Source organism: Schistocerca cancellata, chromosome 7 (assembly GCF_023864275.1).
Source record: "Schistocerca cancellata isolate TAMUIC-IGC-003103 chromosome 7, iqSchCanc2.1, whole genome shotgun sequence".
In the NCBI taxonomy this organism is placed as follows: Eukaryota; Metazoa; Arthropoda; class Insecta; order Orthoptera; family Acrididae; genus Schistocerca; species Schistocerca cancellata.
The window spans coordinates 486,071,335-486,087,217 of NC_064632.1; the positions used below are offsets into that span (position 1 = coordinate 486,071,335).

Below are 15,883 nucleotides of genomic sequence, written 5' to 3' on the forward strand. Positions count from 1 at the left end.
AACAGAAATTTTCATTTTGATCTGTTAGGTAGTGTCAAATCTGCCTTCTATTACTCTTGCTAAATAGATAAACCTTCCTCCCTTTTTTTATATTCCTATTAACTTCCATATTCAGGGCTGCTGCAACGGCCTTATGATCACTGATTCCCTGTTCTGCACATACAGAGTCGAAAAGTTCAGGTCTGTTTGTTATCAGTAGGTCCAAGATGTTATATCCACGAGTCGATTCTCTGTTTAATTGCTCGAGGTAATTTTCGGATAGTGCACTCAGTATAATGTCACTCAGTGCTCTGTCCCTATCACCCGTCCTAAACATCTGAGTGTCCCAGTCTATATCTGGTAAATTGAAATATCCACCTAAGACTATAACAATTTATGTGAAATGTATTCCAAATTTTCTCTCAGTTGTTCTGCCACTAATGCTGCTGAGTCGGGAGGTCGGTAAAAGGAACCAATTATTAACCTAGCTCGGTTGTTGAGTGTAACCTCCACCCGTAATAATTCACAGGAACTATCCACTTCTACTTCACTACAGGATAAACTACTACTAACAGCGACGAACACTCCACCACCGGTTGCATGCAATCTATCCTTTCTAAACACCGTCTGTACCTTTGTAAAAATTTCGGCAGAATTTATCTCTAGCTTCAGCCAGCTTTCTGTACCTATAACAATTCCAGCTTTGGTGCTTTCTATCAGCACTTGAAGTTCCGGTACTTTACCAACGCAGCTTCGACAGTTTACAATTACAATACCGATTGCTGCTTGGTCCCCGCATGTCCTGACTTTGCCCCGCACCCGTTGAGGCTGTTGCCCTTTCTGTACTTGCCCAAGGCCATCTAACCTAAAAAACGGCCCAGCCCACGCCACACAACCCCTGCTACCCATGTAGCCGCTTGTTGCGTTTAGTGGACTCCTGACCTATCCAGCGGAACCCGAAACCCCACCACCCTATGGCGCAAGTCTAGGAATCTGCAGCCCACACGGTCGCAGAACCACCTCAGCCTCTGATTCAGACCCTCCACTCGGCTCTGTACCAAAGGTCCGCAGTCAGTCCTGTTGACGATGCTGCAGATGGTGAGCTCTGCTTTCATCCCGCTAGCGAGACTGGCAGTCTTCACCAAATCAGACAACCGGAAGCCAGAGAGGATTTCCTCCGATCCATAGTGACACACATCATTGGTGCCGACATGAGCGACCACCTGCAGATGGGTGCAGCCTGTACCCTTCATGGCATCCGGAAGGACCCTTTCCACATCTAGAATGACTCCCCCCGGTATGCACACGGAGTGCACATTGGTTTTCTTCCCCTCTCTTGCTGCCATATCCCTAAGGGGCCCCATTACGCGCCTGACGTTGGAGCTCCCAACTACCAGTAAGCCGACCCTCTGCGACCGCCCGGATCTTGCAGACTGAGGGGCGACCTCTGGAACAGGACAAGCAGCCATGTCCGGCCGAAGATCAGTATCAGCCTGAGACAGAGCCTGAAACCGGTTCGTCAGACAAACTGGAGAGGCCTTCCGTTCAGCCCTCCAGAATGTCTTTCGCCCCCTGCCACACCTTGAGATGACCTCCCACTCTACACAGGTGAGGGATCAGCCTCAATGCGGGCAGTATCCCGGGCAACCACAGTCGTAGTCCGATCGGGGGATGCGTGGGACGAGCTGGCCGTCCCCGACAAATGCCCATCCGAACCCCCACAGTGATGCCCATTGGCAACAGCCTCAAGCTGTGTGCCTGAAGTCAACACTGCCTGAAGCTGGGAGCGAAGGGATGCCAACTCAGCCTGCATCCGAACACAGCAATTGCAGTCCCTATCCATGCTAAAAACTGTTGTGCAAAGAACGTCTGAACTAATCTACAGAGAGCGCACCAGATGCTAGAGTTTTGTCAGGACTGGCTCTCCCAAGGCTGTCAGTAGTTCTAATGGAATGTTGTCTACTCCTGGGGCCTTGTTTCGACTCAGGTCTTTCAGTGCTCTGTCAAACTCGTCATGCAGTATCGTACTCCCATTTCATCTTGATCTACATCCTCTTCCATTTCCATTAGTATTGGCCTCAAGTACATCGCCTTTGTATAGACCCTCTATATACTCCTTCCACATTTCTGCTTTCCTTTCTTTGCTTAGAACTGGATTTACATCTGAGCTCTTGATATTCATACAAGTGGTTCTCTTTTCTCCAAAGGTCTCTTTAATTTTCCTGTAGGCAGTATCTATCTTACCCTAGTGAGATAATAAGCCTCTACAGCCTTACTTTTGTCGTCTAACCATCCCTGCTTAGCCGTTCTGCACTTCCTGTCGATCTCATTTTTGAGACGTTTGTATTCCTTTTTGCCTGCTTCATTTACTGCATTTTTATATTTTCTCCTATCATCAATTAAATTCAATATTTCTTCTGTTACCCAAGGATTTCTATTAGCCCTCGTCTTTTTACCTTCTTGATCCTCTGCTGCCTTCACTACTTCATCCCTCAGAGCTACCCATTCTTCTTCTACTGTATTTCTTTCCCCCATTCCTGTCAATTGTTCCCTTATGATCTCCCTGAAACTCTGTACAACCTCTGGTTCTTTCAGTTTATCCAGGTCCCATCTCCTTAAATTCCCACCTTTTTGCAGTTTCTTCAGTTTTAATCTACAGGTCATAACCAATAGATTGTGGTCAGAGTCCACATCTGCCCCTGGAAATGTCTTACAATTTAAAACCTGGTTCCTAAATCTCTGTCTTACCATTATATAATCTATCTGATACCTTTTAGTATCTCCAGGGTTCTTCCATGTATACAACCTTCTTTCATGATTCTTAAACCAAGTGTTAGCTATGATTTAAGTTATGCTCTGTGCAAAGTTCTACCAGGCGGCTTCCACTTTCATTTCTTAGCCCCAATCCATATTCACCTACTACGTTTCCTTCTCTCCCTTTTCCTACTACCGAATTCCAGTCACCCATGACTATTAAATTTTCGTCACCCTTCACTATCTGAATAATTTCTTTTATTTCATCATACATTTCTTCAATTTCTTCGTCATCTGCAGTACTAGTTGGCATATAAACTGGTACTACTGTAGTAGGTGTGGGCTTCGTATCTATCTTGGCCACAATAATGCGTTCACTATGCGGTTTGTAGTAGCTTACCCACATTCCTATTTTCCTATTCATTATTAAAACCTACTCCTGCATTACCCCTATTTGATTTTGTGTTTATAACCCTGTAGTCAACTGACCAGAAGTATTGTTCCTCCTGCCACCGAACTTCACTAATTCCCACTATATCTAACTTTAACCTATCCATTTCCCTTTTTAAATTTTCTAACCTACCTGCCCGATTAAGTGATCTGACATTCCACACTCCGATCCGTAGTACGCCTGTTTTCTTTCTCCTGATAACGACATCCTCTTGAGTAGTCCCCGCCCGGAGATCCGAATGGGGGACTATTTTACCTCCAGAATATTTTACCCAAGAGGACGCCATCATCACTTAATCATACAGTAAAATTGCATGCCCTCGGGAAAAATTACGGCCGTAGTTTCCCTTTGCTTTCAGCCGTTCGCAGTATCAGCACAGCAAGGCCGTTTTGGTTATTGTTACAAGGCCAGATCAGTCATCATCCAGACTGTTGCCCTTGCAACTACTGTAAAGGCTGCTGCCCCTCTTCAGGAACCACACGTTTGTCTGGCCTCTCAACAGATACCCCACTGTTGTGGTTGCACCTGCGGTACGGCTATCTGTATCGCTGAGGCACGCAAGCCTCCCCACCACGGCAAGGTCCATGGTTCATTGAGAGGGGGGGGGGGCATAATGCATTGACAAATGTGTGAATTTGCTACAGTCAAAAGTACATGCAGTTTGTTTTGTGGAAAGAACTAACTGCTCTTTTGGCTCAATTAAATTCATGGCATCTCTTCATCCATCTGTAAACACCAGGGATTATGGAGTCAGGGTAAGATGAAACGTATGCTGTTATCAAACAATGCATGATATAAAGGTGATACGTCATTCATTTGTAACTAAAAGTTAGGTTTTTATCAATCCAGCAGCCAATAAAAGTGGTAGTGTATAATATTCATTTCCCAGAATGAAATCTAAATTTTTTTGAGTTAAAAAAATTCTGGCTATTGAAAGACTCATGGTAGAGGGCGGTTGGATGTTGCGCCAATATCACTTCTTGGTAGTTCTGTGACAATATATGTGTTTCTATAATACAGTCTGCCAGAAAAAGTATACACTCTTTGTCAGGCTCTATCAAGATATCAATATTGTTGTTCAATCTGAGTTATGAGTGTGTTGTCTTCGGTTCAACAGATGTTATTACTTTCATCTCGGTATCGAGAAAAGATGGCTGGAGCACGCGTAACATTCCAGCAATGAAAATGTATTGTGAAGTGGTTTTTCAAGTTTGGTAATGCTGTTGAAGTGCAACATCAGTGGAGGCGGGAATTTGAAACAGAACTGCCAACCCACCTAACAATTATCATTGACAAGTGTGAATTGCCTGGAATAATTAGTGATATTCACATAGGAAGATCAGGAAGACAACGTACAACTACAAGTCCTGCTTCATCGGCTCTCGTGTTGGAAAAGTTTGTTAATTCTCCACAGAAGTCTGCTACGCAATGTGCTCATAAAGTGGAGTTTTGCAGCACAAGTGTATGAAGAATTCTGAAAGCTGCAAAGTGGAAAGTTTACATTCCACGATTACTGCACGTGATTAATGATGATGATGATCCTGATCGCCAAATGAAATTTTTCGAATGGTGTCAACAAATGGTAACTTACGACAATCGATTTGTGATGAAGGTAGTGCAGAGTGACGAGACACAATTTAAACTTAATGGAACCGTGAATCGGCTTAACACAGTGTACTGGGCCCTGGATAATCCGCATGTTTATGTGGATAATGATGTCAAAATAGCAGGGTTCATGTGTGGTATGGACGATCATCTAGGAGATTAGGAGGACCCTTTTTCTTTGATGCTATTGTCAATGGAGAATTGTACCTGGAAATGTCATGCATATTACCTGGAAATGTCATGCATATCAGTTTTGCCAGGTATATGCATGCTTTTTGGAGGTCTTTTACCGACAGGACTGGGGGCCACCACGCTACCACCTAGCCATACGAGCTTTCCTGAATGACAACTTTCTGGGGCACTGGATTGGACAAAGAGGGTCCATTGAGTTCCCTCTACAGTCACAAGTTCTAACACTTGTGGACTTTTACTTGCGGGGAACTGTGAAAGATAATGTCTATCGACATTTAATGAACAAAGTAAGAGCATATGGACTATCAGACCAATTGTGTGATTGGATTGAGGAGTTCCTAGATAACAGGACGCAGCATGTTATTCTCAATGGAGAGAAGTCTTCCGAAGTAAGAGTGATTTCAGATGTGCCGCAGGGGAGTGTCATAGGACCGTTGCTATTCAGAATATACATAAATGACCTGGTGGATGACGTCGGAAGTTCACTGAGGCTTTTTGCAGATGATGCTGTGGTGTACCGAGAGGTTGTAACAATGGGAAATTGTACTGAAATGCAGGAGGATCTGCAGCGAATTGACGCATGGTGCAGGGAATGGCAATTGAATCTCAATGTAGACAAGTGTAATGTGCTGCGAATATCCAGAAAGATAGATCCTTTATCATTTAGCTACAAAATAGGTCAGCAACTGGAAGCAGTTAATACCATAAATTATCTGGGAGTACGCATTAGGAGTGATTTAAAATGGAATGATCATATAATGTTGATCGTCGGTAAAGCAGATGCCAGAGTGAGATTCATTGGAAGAATCCTAAGGAAATGCAATCCGAAAACAAAAGAAGTAGGTTACAGTACGCTTGTTCGCCCACTGCGTGAATACTGCTCAGCAGTGTGGGATCCGTACCAGATAGGGTTGATAGAAGAGATAGAGAAGATCCAACGGAGAGCAGCGCGCTTCGTTACAGGATCATTTAGTAATCGCGAAAGCGTTACGGAGATGATAGATAAACTCCAGTGGAAGACTCTGCAGGAAAGACGCTCAGTAGCTCGGTACGGGCTTTTATTGAACTTTCGAGAACATACCTTCACCGAAGAGTCAAGCAGTATATTGCTCCCTCCTACGTATATCTCGCGAAGAGACCATGAGGATAAAATCAGGGAGATTAGAGCCCACACAGAGGCATACCGACAATCTTTCTTTCCACGAACAATACGAGACTGGAATAGAAGGGAGAACCGATAGAGGTACTGAAGGTACCCTCCGCCACACACCGTCAGGTGGCTTGCGGAGTATGGATGTAGATGTAGATGTAGATGTAGATAGCCACGCACGCTGGAGGAACTTCACCAGGAGATTGCAGCGGCATGTGCAGCAATCTCCACTGTAACATTGACTGACATAGTTGCGGTGACCGTTCCTCGTTCTGTTATGTGTGTAGCTGTCAACAGTGAACATCTTGAATATTTAAAGTAACCATGTGCTAAACTGAAGGTTGTACAAGATGAATGCTCAATAATGAAATGTAAAATAAACACATAAGTAATACTTTTCACTCTTTAAAGTATGAATACATTTTTCTGGCAGACTGTGTGTAATTGGACAGATAAAAAAAAATCTGTGCACCAAGCGATGCCAGGAAGAAACACACATCAAGGTTACAGCAAGCTTTTGGAGCCAGTTGCTGCTCCTTCTGGCAGAAGAGTTGAAAGGGAAGGAAGAGGGATGAAGGAAAAGGGCTCGTGAGGTTTAAGAAATGGGCGGAGTTTGGAAAAGATGCCTATAACCCTGGGTCAGGGAAGACATAATACATAGGATGAAATGAAAAGACTGATTGTTGGGAACTGCACCAGATGAGATTTTGAAACCTGAAACCTTAAAGGTGGAAGATAGAGAAATAAGCAAGACAGAGATTACTGAAAAACACCATGCAAGAGTTAATAAGAGCTGAAAGCTAAGTGTGGTATATGTGGTAGAAGTGGGAGGGGGGTGGGGGCACTGAAGAAAGGAACAGTTAGTGAGAATAAATGATGAGACAAGAAAATTAAAGAAAATGATTGACTTAAATTAAGGCCAGGTGGGTGACAAGAACCAGAGAGATGTTGTAATGCCAGTTTCTACCTGCGGAGTTCTGAGAAACTGGTGTCTGTGGAAGAATCCATATGGCAGTTGTGGTGAGACAGCCACCAAGGTAACGACTGTCATGCTGCAGAGCATGGTCTGCAACAAGATATTGTGAGTCACCAGTATACATCATACGTCTACATCATTCATCCTAATTGATAACCAATGTGTTTCTCTTTTTTTTTTTTTTCGGTAGAAACTCATTAGTTTTGTTACATTTAAAATGATCCAGTTATCATTACATGATATTATGGTACATCATATGTCATATGTTTTTGCAGTAAGTTGTAAGGTCACCATGTGTATGAATATTTCATTATGTATGTTGATGAAAATTCAATACAGATTTTTGTACCAGTGTGTTTTCAACAATATGTGAATAAACATATAGTCTTTCTTATAGATAGCTAATGGTGAAGTTCATCCTGTCTGTCTGGCATCAAAACTTGAGTATCAGTCAGAGTATGGTATGGAACTTCCAGCCATGTCGGAGGTCTGCAGGCAGTGGATCTCCCTGTATTTCAGGGATAAATGCAATTTGGTTAGAGGTGAGTTACCACTTGAAACACCTCACACTATTGCGGAAAGGATACTTGCTACTCACCATATAGAGGAGATGCTGAGTCACAGACTGGCCTCAGCAGCCAGAGACTGTGGTCATGTGTGCGTAAGTTGCGTTTGTGTGAATGTGTGCGTGCATGTCGTATATTTTCAATGAAGGTGTTGTTGGCTGAAGCTCAATTTCTGACAGTCTTTTTGTTGTGCCCATCTGTGACTCAGCATCTTCGCTATATGGTGAGCAGTAACTATCCCTTTCATAATATTGTTACATTCCATGATTTCATGTGAAACATTTCTATGCTGTGCATTGTGCAGACAGAATTCTCAGCATGTTTGTGTGGCCTTTTTACTCAATAGAACCAACTGATTTTGGTGTGTGTGTGTGTGTGTGTGTGTGTGTGTGTGTGTGTAAAGGAAATCTAACTTCTACACCATTTCAGTGCAGTAATGTGTTTATTGTAAATAAGCATTGTAGTAGTTCTATTAAATGTTTATTACCTTATAAATAAAAAGAACATTTTTTTTAATTCAGTGCATTAATGCAATCTTAGTAAATGGGTGTTGTAAAATTGTAAAATGATCGTAAAATTGTAAAATGATCCTTTCAGATAGTGTTCATTTTTCTCTTTCTTTAAAGGATGATCATTCCACTTGGGACGTGTGGAAGGTGCATTGGCGTATTTGTTTTAGTTGCAAATATTTGTCATGTATTATTGTTTTCTGGCATGTTCTACATCCTGGAGGACCTCCTCACTACGGATCAATTGGAATGAAAGTAAATCTAATCAAATCTAATAATTTTGGGATCAGTTAACCCAAGTTCTTTGAGAAACTCCTTTGGTAGCACAGCTGACACATTACTCATATCAGCTTCTTAGTGTTTTAAATTCATGTTCTGCATTTTTTTACCATACACTATAACTACTACAAAATGTGCTGTAGTTTGATGAATTACAAATAATATTTAAAATAAAGAGCTAGGAATGGCAATAGTGGTCAATAATTTGTTGTTGTAGTGAATGTTATATAACATGAGTGTTAACATGCAGGTTGTGTACATTTGGGATAGTTCAATAAGGAAATAGCCAACTTATGACTGTGTGGAGCTTGGTAGCAATCCAGCCTTGTCATCACTGGTGTCTTCTGTGTATTTACTTGAATCGCACAAGGTGAATTATGAAAGTGCTCTTCTAAGAACATAAGAGCTGCTGATTTTTGGTACTTAACTGAGGTTGTGTTGATAATTATCGCTTTGTCTCTGTAGAATATTAAGTACTTATGAGGGAATGAAAGGAACAGAAATGATAAAAATTATTCCTATCGAATAGAAAAAGACACCTCAATTTGTGAGACTCCAGCTCACAATTTTAAAACACTATTTGTGTGATAGAAGTACGCTGATAAGCTAAAACATTATGGCCGCTGCCGACAATAATATTAAGCCCCGCCTGGTGGCATTGTGGGCACTTTACATAATAAGGAAAGCAGAGACAAATGGGGACTCATTCTAGTGATGACACAAAGTACATATGGGGAAATCCATTGAAATAAACAATTTTTTTAAAGAAAGGGCTATTGTTATGGCCCAGTATCTCGGAATGAGCATCTCAGAAAAGGAGAAGCTTCGTGGGCTACTGTTGTAAGCATCCATGGAAAGTGGTTGAGGTTGGTGAAACCACAAGTTGACTACAGTGTTGGACATCAATGACTCATCACCTAACTTGGTCAGAGACTTACCCATTCAGTAAAGCAAGACAGGTGGCCGATATGATGACAGAATACAGTGCTGGTGATGGCACAACTCTTTGGAGCACACTGTTCAGCTCATATTGTTGAACATGGAACTCCACCGCAGACCATCCCTATATGCTTCTGTGTAGGCCCAATGACATTGTCCGTTACTACACCAGTAGCCACAAGATCAAGATTGGACTGTAGATCAGTGGAAAATTACACACATCAGTGGTCAGGTCTGGATACCTTATCATCCAGGTGAATGGCCGCTCGAAACATGCACTATACCGTAGAAGCAGGCTTTTGGGGCAAGCATTATGCTACAGGGGACATTCACATGGGCTTCAATGGCTCCTGTGGCAGTGATTGAAGGGGTCATGATAGCTGTGAATTCACGAACATTATTACCGACCACCCGCATGAAGTCTCCTTGATGGCAATGGCATCTGCCAGCAGGATAACTTTCATTATCATGAGGCCATAATTGTGCTATAGTGGTTTGAGGCATGACAGCAAACTGGGGTTGATGTCTCAGCCACCAAATTCGCCTGACCGGAACCCAGTAAACACATTTGGGGCACTATCAGATGCCAATGCTACACCCACAAAGCACCAACTCATAATTTGAGAATTTTGGTGCCACGTACCTCTGGACACCTATAAACAATTTGCCAAATCTGTGTCAGGCACAGTCGCTGCTGTACTGCGTTCTAAAGGTGAACCAACATTTATTAAGCAGGTAGTCATAATGTTTCGGCTTACTGGTGTGTGTGTGTGTGTGTGTGTGTGTGTGTGTGTGTGTGTATCACTATTCTTCAGTTTTTGTCGCCTTGCATTTTTATTTTACTTTCACTCAATTGCTTTTGTAGGATCTCCAAGATAAAAATGTGAACAATACACATTCATTCATAGAACAACAATTTTAGTTAAAAGCAGAAAGAATTTTTTAAAACTACAACATATGTTGAAAATGATTGCTCTGTTCCTCTATGCATTTTAGTTCTTGTAAAATCACATTTAAACTTCTTTTATATAGAACTGTAATTTAAATTGTTTCAATATTCATGTGTTGTTTTACTTTAGTTGCTCTAGTATTTTAGGGTTATTTAAATTTCCGAATAGACTCACAACCAGACAAGTCCAGTGAATGAGTAAGTTACAAAGCTTTGCTTATTCCCCATTCTTTTACAAAAGCTTTTCGAATACGAAACAGGGATTGATTGAAATGTTTGGTACTTAGTTGGAATTTTCATGAAAGCAAAAATTTTCAAAAATTTGAAGAAAATGTCTGTATTGACAGTGGTTTCAAAGAACTTCATGTCAATAATTCAACTACCACAAACCATGCATTTCAGTCCAGTTTTTCTTTTTGCAAGGACAGATTTTATGCACAGAATGAGGATTGTCAGTGAACCAGAGGTGATTAGTCTAGCTATTCACATGGCCAGAAATGTGTCACGAAGCTCCATCACTAATAAAATATTTTATAGTATCAAATTTGCGATCTACAGTCTTCTTAAGCAACCACTCGCAACATTTCACCCTCTTTTATTTGTCAGTTGGAAGTCATGGCTGTACACATGAAATGCAGCAGGGTTTCAGGCATAAAGACTTCAGTTCAAGATTACAAAATGTATGTTTAGTTAAATGAGATGATTCACTGAAAAGAGAAGCACTGAGTTGTCAATAGGCACAAACAAAAGAAAGAAAACTTGCTAGGTTTCAGAGTTATTCTTTGATGAACTAGAAGAAAATACATATAATACAGAAAACACACACCCACACACGTGTGCCTGTGCCCCTATATGGCACCGGCTGGACTAATAGTGCCAATTGCTTTATTTCTTGGCAGGTGGACTGGTTGTGGTTGAGGTAGTGTCAGGTGGGATGGGTGGGAGAGAGGGAGGCAGGGAGAAGCATTGGAGGTGGGAGATCAGGGGCTTACAGGGAGGGGTCAGTGCAAGGGGTGGCAGGTATTACAGGCTAGGCACGTATTGCTGGGGTCAGTGGGGAGCAGCACACACTGAAGGTGATGTGGGAATGTGAATTGGGATGGGACAGAGGAAGGGGAAACCACTGTGTGGAGGGTGTAGGGACAGCGTGTGCTCTGAGATTGAGGTAAGGACAATTATGGAGTGCAGGATGTGTTGTAAGAATAACTCCCATCTGCGTAGTTAAGAGAAGATGATGGTGAAGGGAGGGATCCTGGTGCTCAGATTCTAAAGCAGTAATTGCACCAGAGAGCCAACTTTGTTCTCGACAACAGTTTGACTGTGGCCATTCATTTTGTTTGACAGCTCGTTGGTAGTCATACTGACATAAAAGCTGTGCGGTGTTTGCAACTGACTTGCTGTATGACGTAGCTGCTGTCACAGGTGGCCTGACCTCTGACCGGGTAGGATAAGCCTGTGACAAGAGTAGGAGATGCTGGATGAGTGAATTGGGTAGGTTTTGCACATAGTATGCACATTGACATGAACCCTATGGCTAAAGGTTGGGAGTGACAGTGGCATAGTGATGCATTAGGTCATTGTGTGGGCTGGGTGGGATGGAACACCACTTTAGAATGGATGGGAAGGATCTTGGGTAGGATGTCCCTCATTTCAGGGCAGGATGAGAGATAATCAAAACTCTAGTGAAGGATATGGTTCAGTTGTTGTAATCCGAGGTGGGATTGGATTGGATTAGGAGGGGGGCACTCTTTTGTGGCTGATTCTTGGGAGGGGGTTAGGATTGGAGGTGTGTAAGGATATTGCATGGGAAATTTGTCTGTGGGTGAGGTTGGGGGGCCAGGGGTGTATTGCCTGTCTATGAAAGCCTTCGTGATACCTTCAGCATACTGGGCAAGGGAGTTTTTGTCACTGAAGATACATCATCCACAAGTGACAAGGCTGTATGGGAGGGATTTTATAATGGGGAAAGGATGGCAGCCATTGAAATAAGGTACTGTTTATTGCTGGTGTGTTTAATGCGCATAGAGTGGTGAATATAGCCATGAGAGAGGAGAAGGTTAATGTCCAGGAATGTAGCACATTGGGTAGAGGAGGAACAGGTGAAGCAAATGAAAAAGATGATGTTGAGATTGTGAATAAATGTGGATATGGTATCGTGGCCCTGGGTCCAAATTATGAAGGTATGTCTATAATCCTGTACCAGACTAGGCAGTGGGAGTTCTGAGAGGCCATGGTTTCCCCTAGATGATCCACAAACAGGTTGGCATAGGAAGGTGCCATATAGATGCCCACGGCTGAGCCACAGATTTATTTGTGTACCTTTCCTTCAAAGGGGAAGTAGTTTTGAATTAGGATGTAGTTGGTAAGATGTATAAGGAGTGAGGTGGTGGGTTTGGAGTCTGAAGAACATTGGGAGAGGTAATGGTCCATAGTGGCAAGGCCATGGGCTTGTGGAACATTGGTACATAGAGAGGTGGATATGGTAGAACATGTGCCATTGGCTGGAGGTGTTGGTCAACAAGAGCAGAAATTCCTTCAGTGGTAGAAAAATAGCCAGCAATGGGACATCCAGGATTGTTTGGTTTATGGATTTTGGGGAGCGTGTAGAAGATGGGTCTGCCAGGTGTTTTTGGGAGGAGGAGGGATATACACTAAGGTGAGAGATTCTGGGAAGAGCCTGTGGATTTTGGTAGGAATTGGAGGTTATGTTGGACTTCTGGGGTGAGATCACTGTGCTAGAGCTTGTAGGTGGAGTCTTAACAGTTTGCAGAGGCTTTCTGTCGGGTAGTCACTGCGACTCCTCATTGCAATGGTGGAGCCGTGTCTGCAGGGAGGATGATTAGATGATGATCTGTTTTCAGGTTGTGTATGACTGCCCTTTCTTCTGCTGAAAAGTAGACACCTGGGGAAGGATGGTGAGGCCAGTTTTGGGGGTAAGGGATTCCTGGAAGATGAGCAAGGGATTGTTAGGTGTAAGGGGAGGAGGTCCATGCTTGGGTGATAACATGAACTGGGAGAGGCAAGGTTAAATGTTGGGATTAGGTTGGCATTGGTTAGAGAGATTGGTGACCAAGTATTTCCACTGTAGGAACAGAAGAGGAGAATAGGTCTGTGGTAAGTCCAACATGGTTAAAGTTGGGTGCAGGACTGAATGTGAGGCCTTTGGATAAGACTGGGACTTCTGGGGGACTGAGGTTTTTGATGGAAAAGTTAACAACGTTGTTTTGGGTTTGCTTGAGTTCTGCATTTTGTGGGAGGGAATTTTGGAGGAATGGTAAATTGAAGATATCATCTAGCCAGGGTCAGGCGGTTATGAGGGGTTGACAAGGAGTTCATAGCACGAGTGTTGGTGGATAGTGATGCCCCAAGGTGGGAATAGGATGTCAACAGGTTGGACAGTTTATAGAGATGGTACCTGGAATGCTCCTCCAGTTGTTGGAGTGCAATGGTTTCTATTTTGGAAATGTTGTGTACATAGTAAGGATGGCACAGTAATAGTACCTTGTGGAGGGAGTAAAGGTAGTTATGGAATACATGTGCCCTGGAGAGGTGTTTCTGCAATAACAGGTTTGTTAGGTACAGGGACTTGAGGAATCTGAAAACATCAAGGTCATTATGAAAGGAGGGGGATCCAGAGAATGGGATTTTTATGGTTAGGCCCTTGGGAGGGGAGTCTATAGTTCAGACAGCATTTAAAGAACAGTATGTGGGACTGGGTTTTAGCCAAGGAAAGGGATACTTTTCTGTACTGGTTCATAAAGATGGAGCAGGGGTACATTAGTGTAGGGATGCTATTAGGAAATGGGAAATGACACTGGAAAAGGACAAGTGAAAGCATTAGGCAGTTATAAGGGGAACAGGACAGTATAACGTGAGTTCATAATGTGAAAAGGGCGGGAGAAATTTGGCTGAGGCTGTCGGATGATTTTGTGGTGTGAAGATGTTTGATCACATGTAAGTTATCATCATACATAGGAAAAAGGAGAGATGGAAACTTCTGACAGGAGCAATGTGTGAGGAGGGATGTGTGAACTCAGCAGTTAAATGTAGTGGTTAGTTGTTGGAAGGTGTTAAAACTATTGTGTTGACAGAAGAGCCAACACCGTGTTGCTAGAGGAGGCCGAAATGCACGCCTTTAAGCTCACGCAGGCAGGCGTGAGGTCTGGAAAATGACAATGCAATTAATATAGCCAATAAGGTACGTTGCTGCTGGAATACTTAACTTTAATCCATAATTGGTGTACATCTCTCTTGACTGTACATGCTTCACAATCAATATTAACTGGTAATGGCGCCTTGCTAGATCGTAGCAAATGACGTAGCTGAAGGCTATGCTAACTATTGTCTCGGCAAATGAGAGCGTAGTTGTCAGTGTAGCATCACTAGCAAAGTCGGCTGTACAACTGGGGCGAGTGCTAGGACGTCTCTCTAGACCTGCTGTGTGGCAGCGCTCGGTCTGCAATCACTGACAGTGGCGACACGCGGGTCCGTTGTATACTAGCGGACCGCGGCCAATTTAAAGGCTACCACCTAGCAAGTGTGGTGTCTGGCGGTGACACCACAAAAACTGTGATCTGGTGGTTGTGTGGTACTTGCAGCAGCTTGTGACAGGGAGGCAGGGAGAAGCACGGGGGGTTGGGGGGGGGGTGGATGGCTGGCTAGTGGCTCGGAGGGAGGGGATCGGTTAGCCAGCTAGGAATGCAGGTTGGAGGGTGCAGGGGCTATGGGTGACATGCGGTTGAGGGCAGGACTATTACAGGAATGGAGGATGTGTTGTAAGGATAACTCCCACTTATGTGGTTCAGAGAAGATGGTGTTTGAGGAAAGGATCCAGATGACACAGGTTGTGAAGCAACCATAGTATTGAGCATGTCATGCTCAGCTGCATGTTGTGCCACCAGGGATTTAACTTGGTTCTTGGCAACAGTTTGGTGGTGGCCATCCATCCTGATGGACAGCAGGTTGGTAGACATACCGATATGAAAGGCTGTAGTATACAGAGAAGTTGCAGCATTAGAAAATTGTAGCGAAATGCAGGAAGATCTGCAGCGGATAGGCAGTTGGTGCAAGGAGTGGCAACTAACCCTTAACATAGACAAATGTAATGTACTGCGAATACATAGAAAGAAGGATCCTTTATTGTATGATTATATGATAGCGGAACAAACACTGGTAGCAGTTACTTCTGTAAAATATCTGGGAGTATGCGTGCGGAACGATTTGAAGTGGAATGATCATATAAAATTAATTGTTGGTAAGGCGGGTACCAGATTGAGATTCATTGGGAGAGTCCTTAGAAAATGTAGTCCATCAACAAAGGAGGTGGCTTACAAAACACTCGTTCGACCTATACTTGAGTATTGCTCATCAGTGTGGGATCCGTACCAGATCGGGTTGATGGAGGAGATAGAGAAGATCCAAAGAAGAGCGGCGCGTTTCGTCACAGGGTTATTTGGTAACCGTGATAGCGTTACGGAGATGTGTAACAAACTCAAGTGGCAGACTCTGCAAGAGAGGCGATCTGCATCGCCAGG

General features: G+C 43.2%; 1 protein-coding gene across 2 annotated transcripts in view; it reads left to right on the forward strand.

Moving 5' to 3' along the window:
• LOC126092134 (little elongation complex subunit 2-like) overlaps window positions 1-15,883 on the forward strand; it is a 266,729-nt gene that overhangs the window by 229,393 nt on the left and 21,453 nt on the right. For both annotated transcript variants that reach the window (XM_049907590.1, XM_049907591.1), the window contains one exon: window positions 7,505-7,649. In XM_049907590.1, the coding sequence (XP_049763547.1) occupies window positions 7,505-7,649 (145 nt within the window). The remainder of the gene's footprint in view (window positions 1-7,504; window positions 7,650-15,883) is intronic.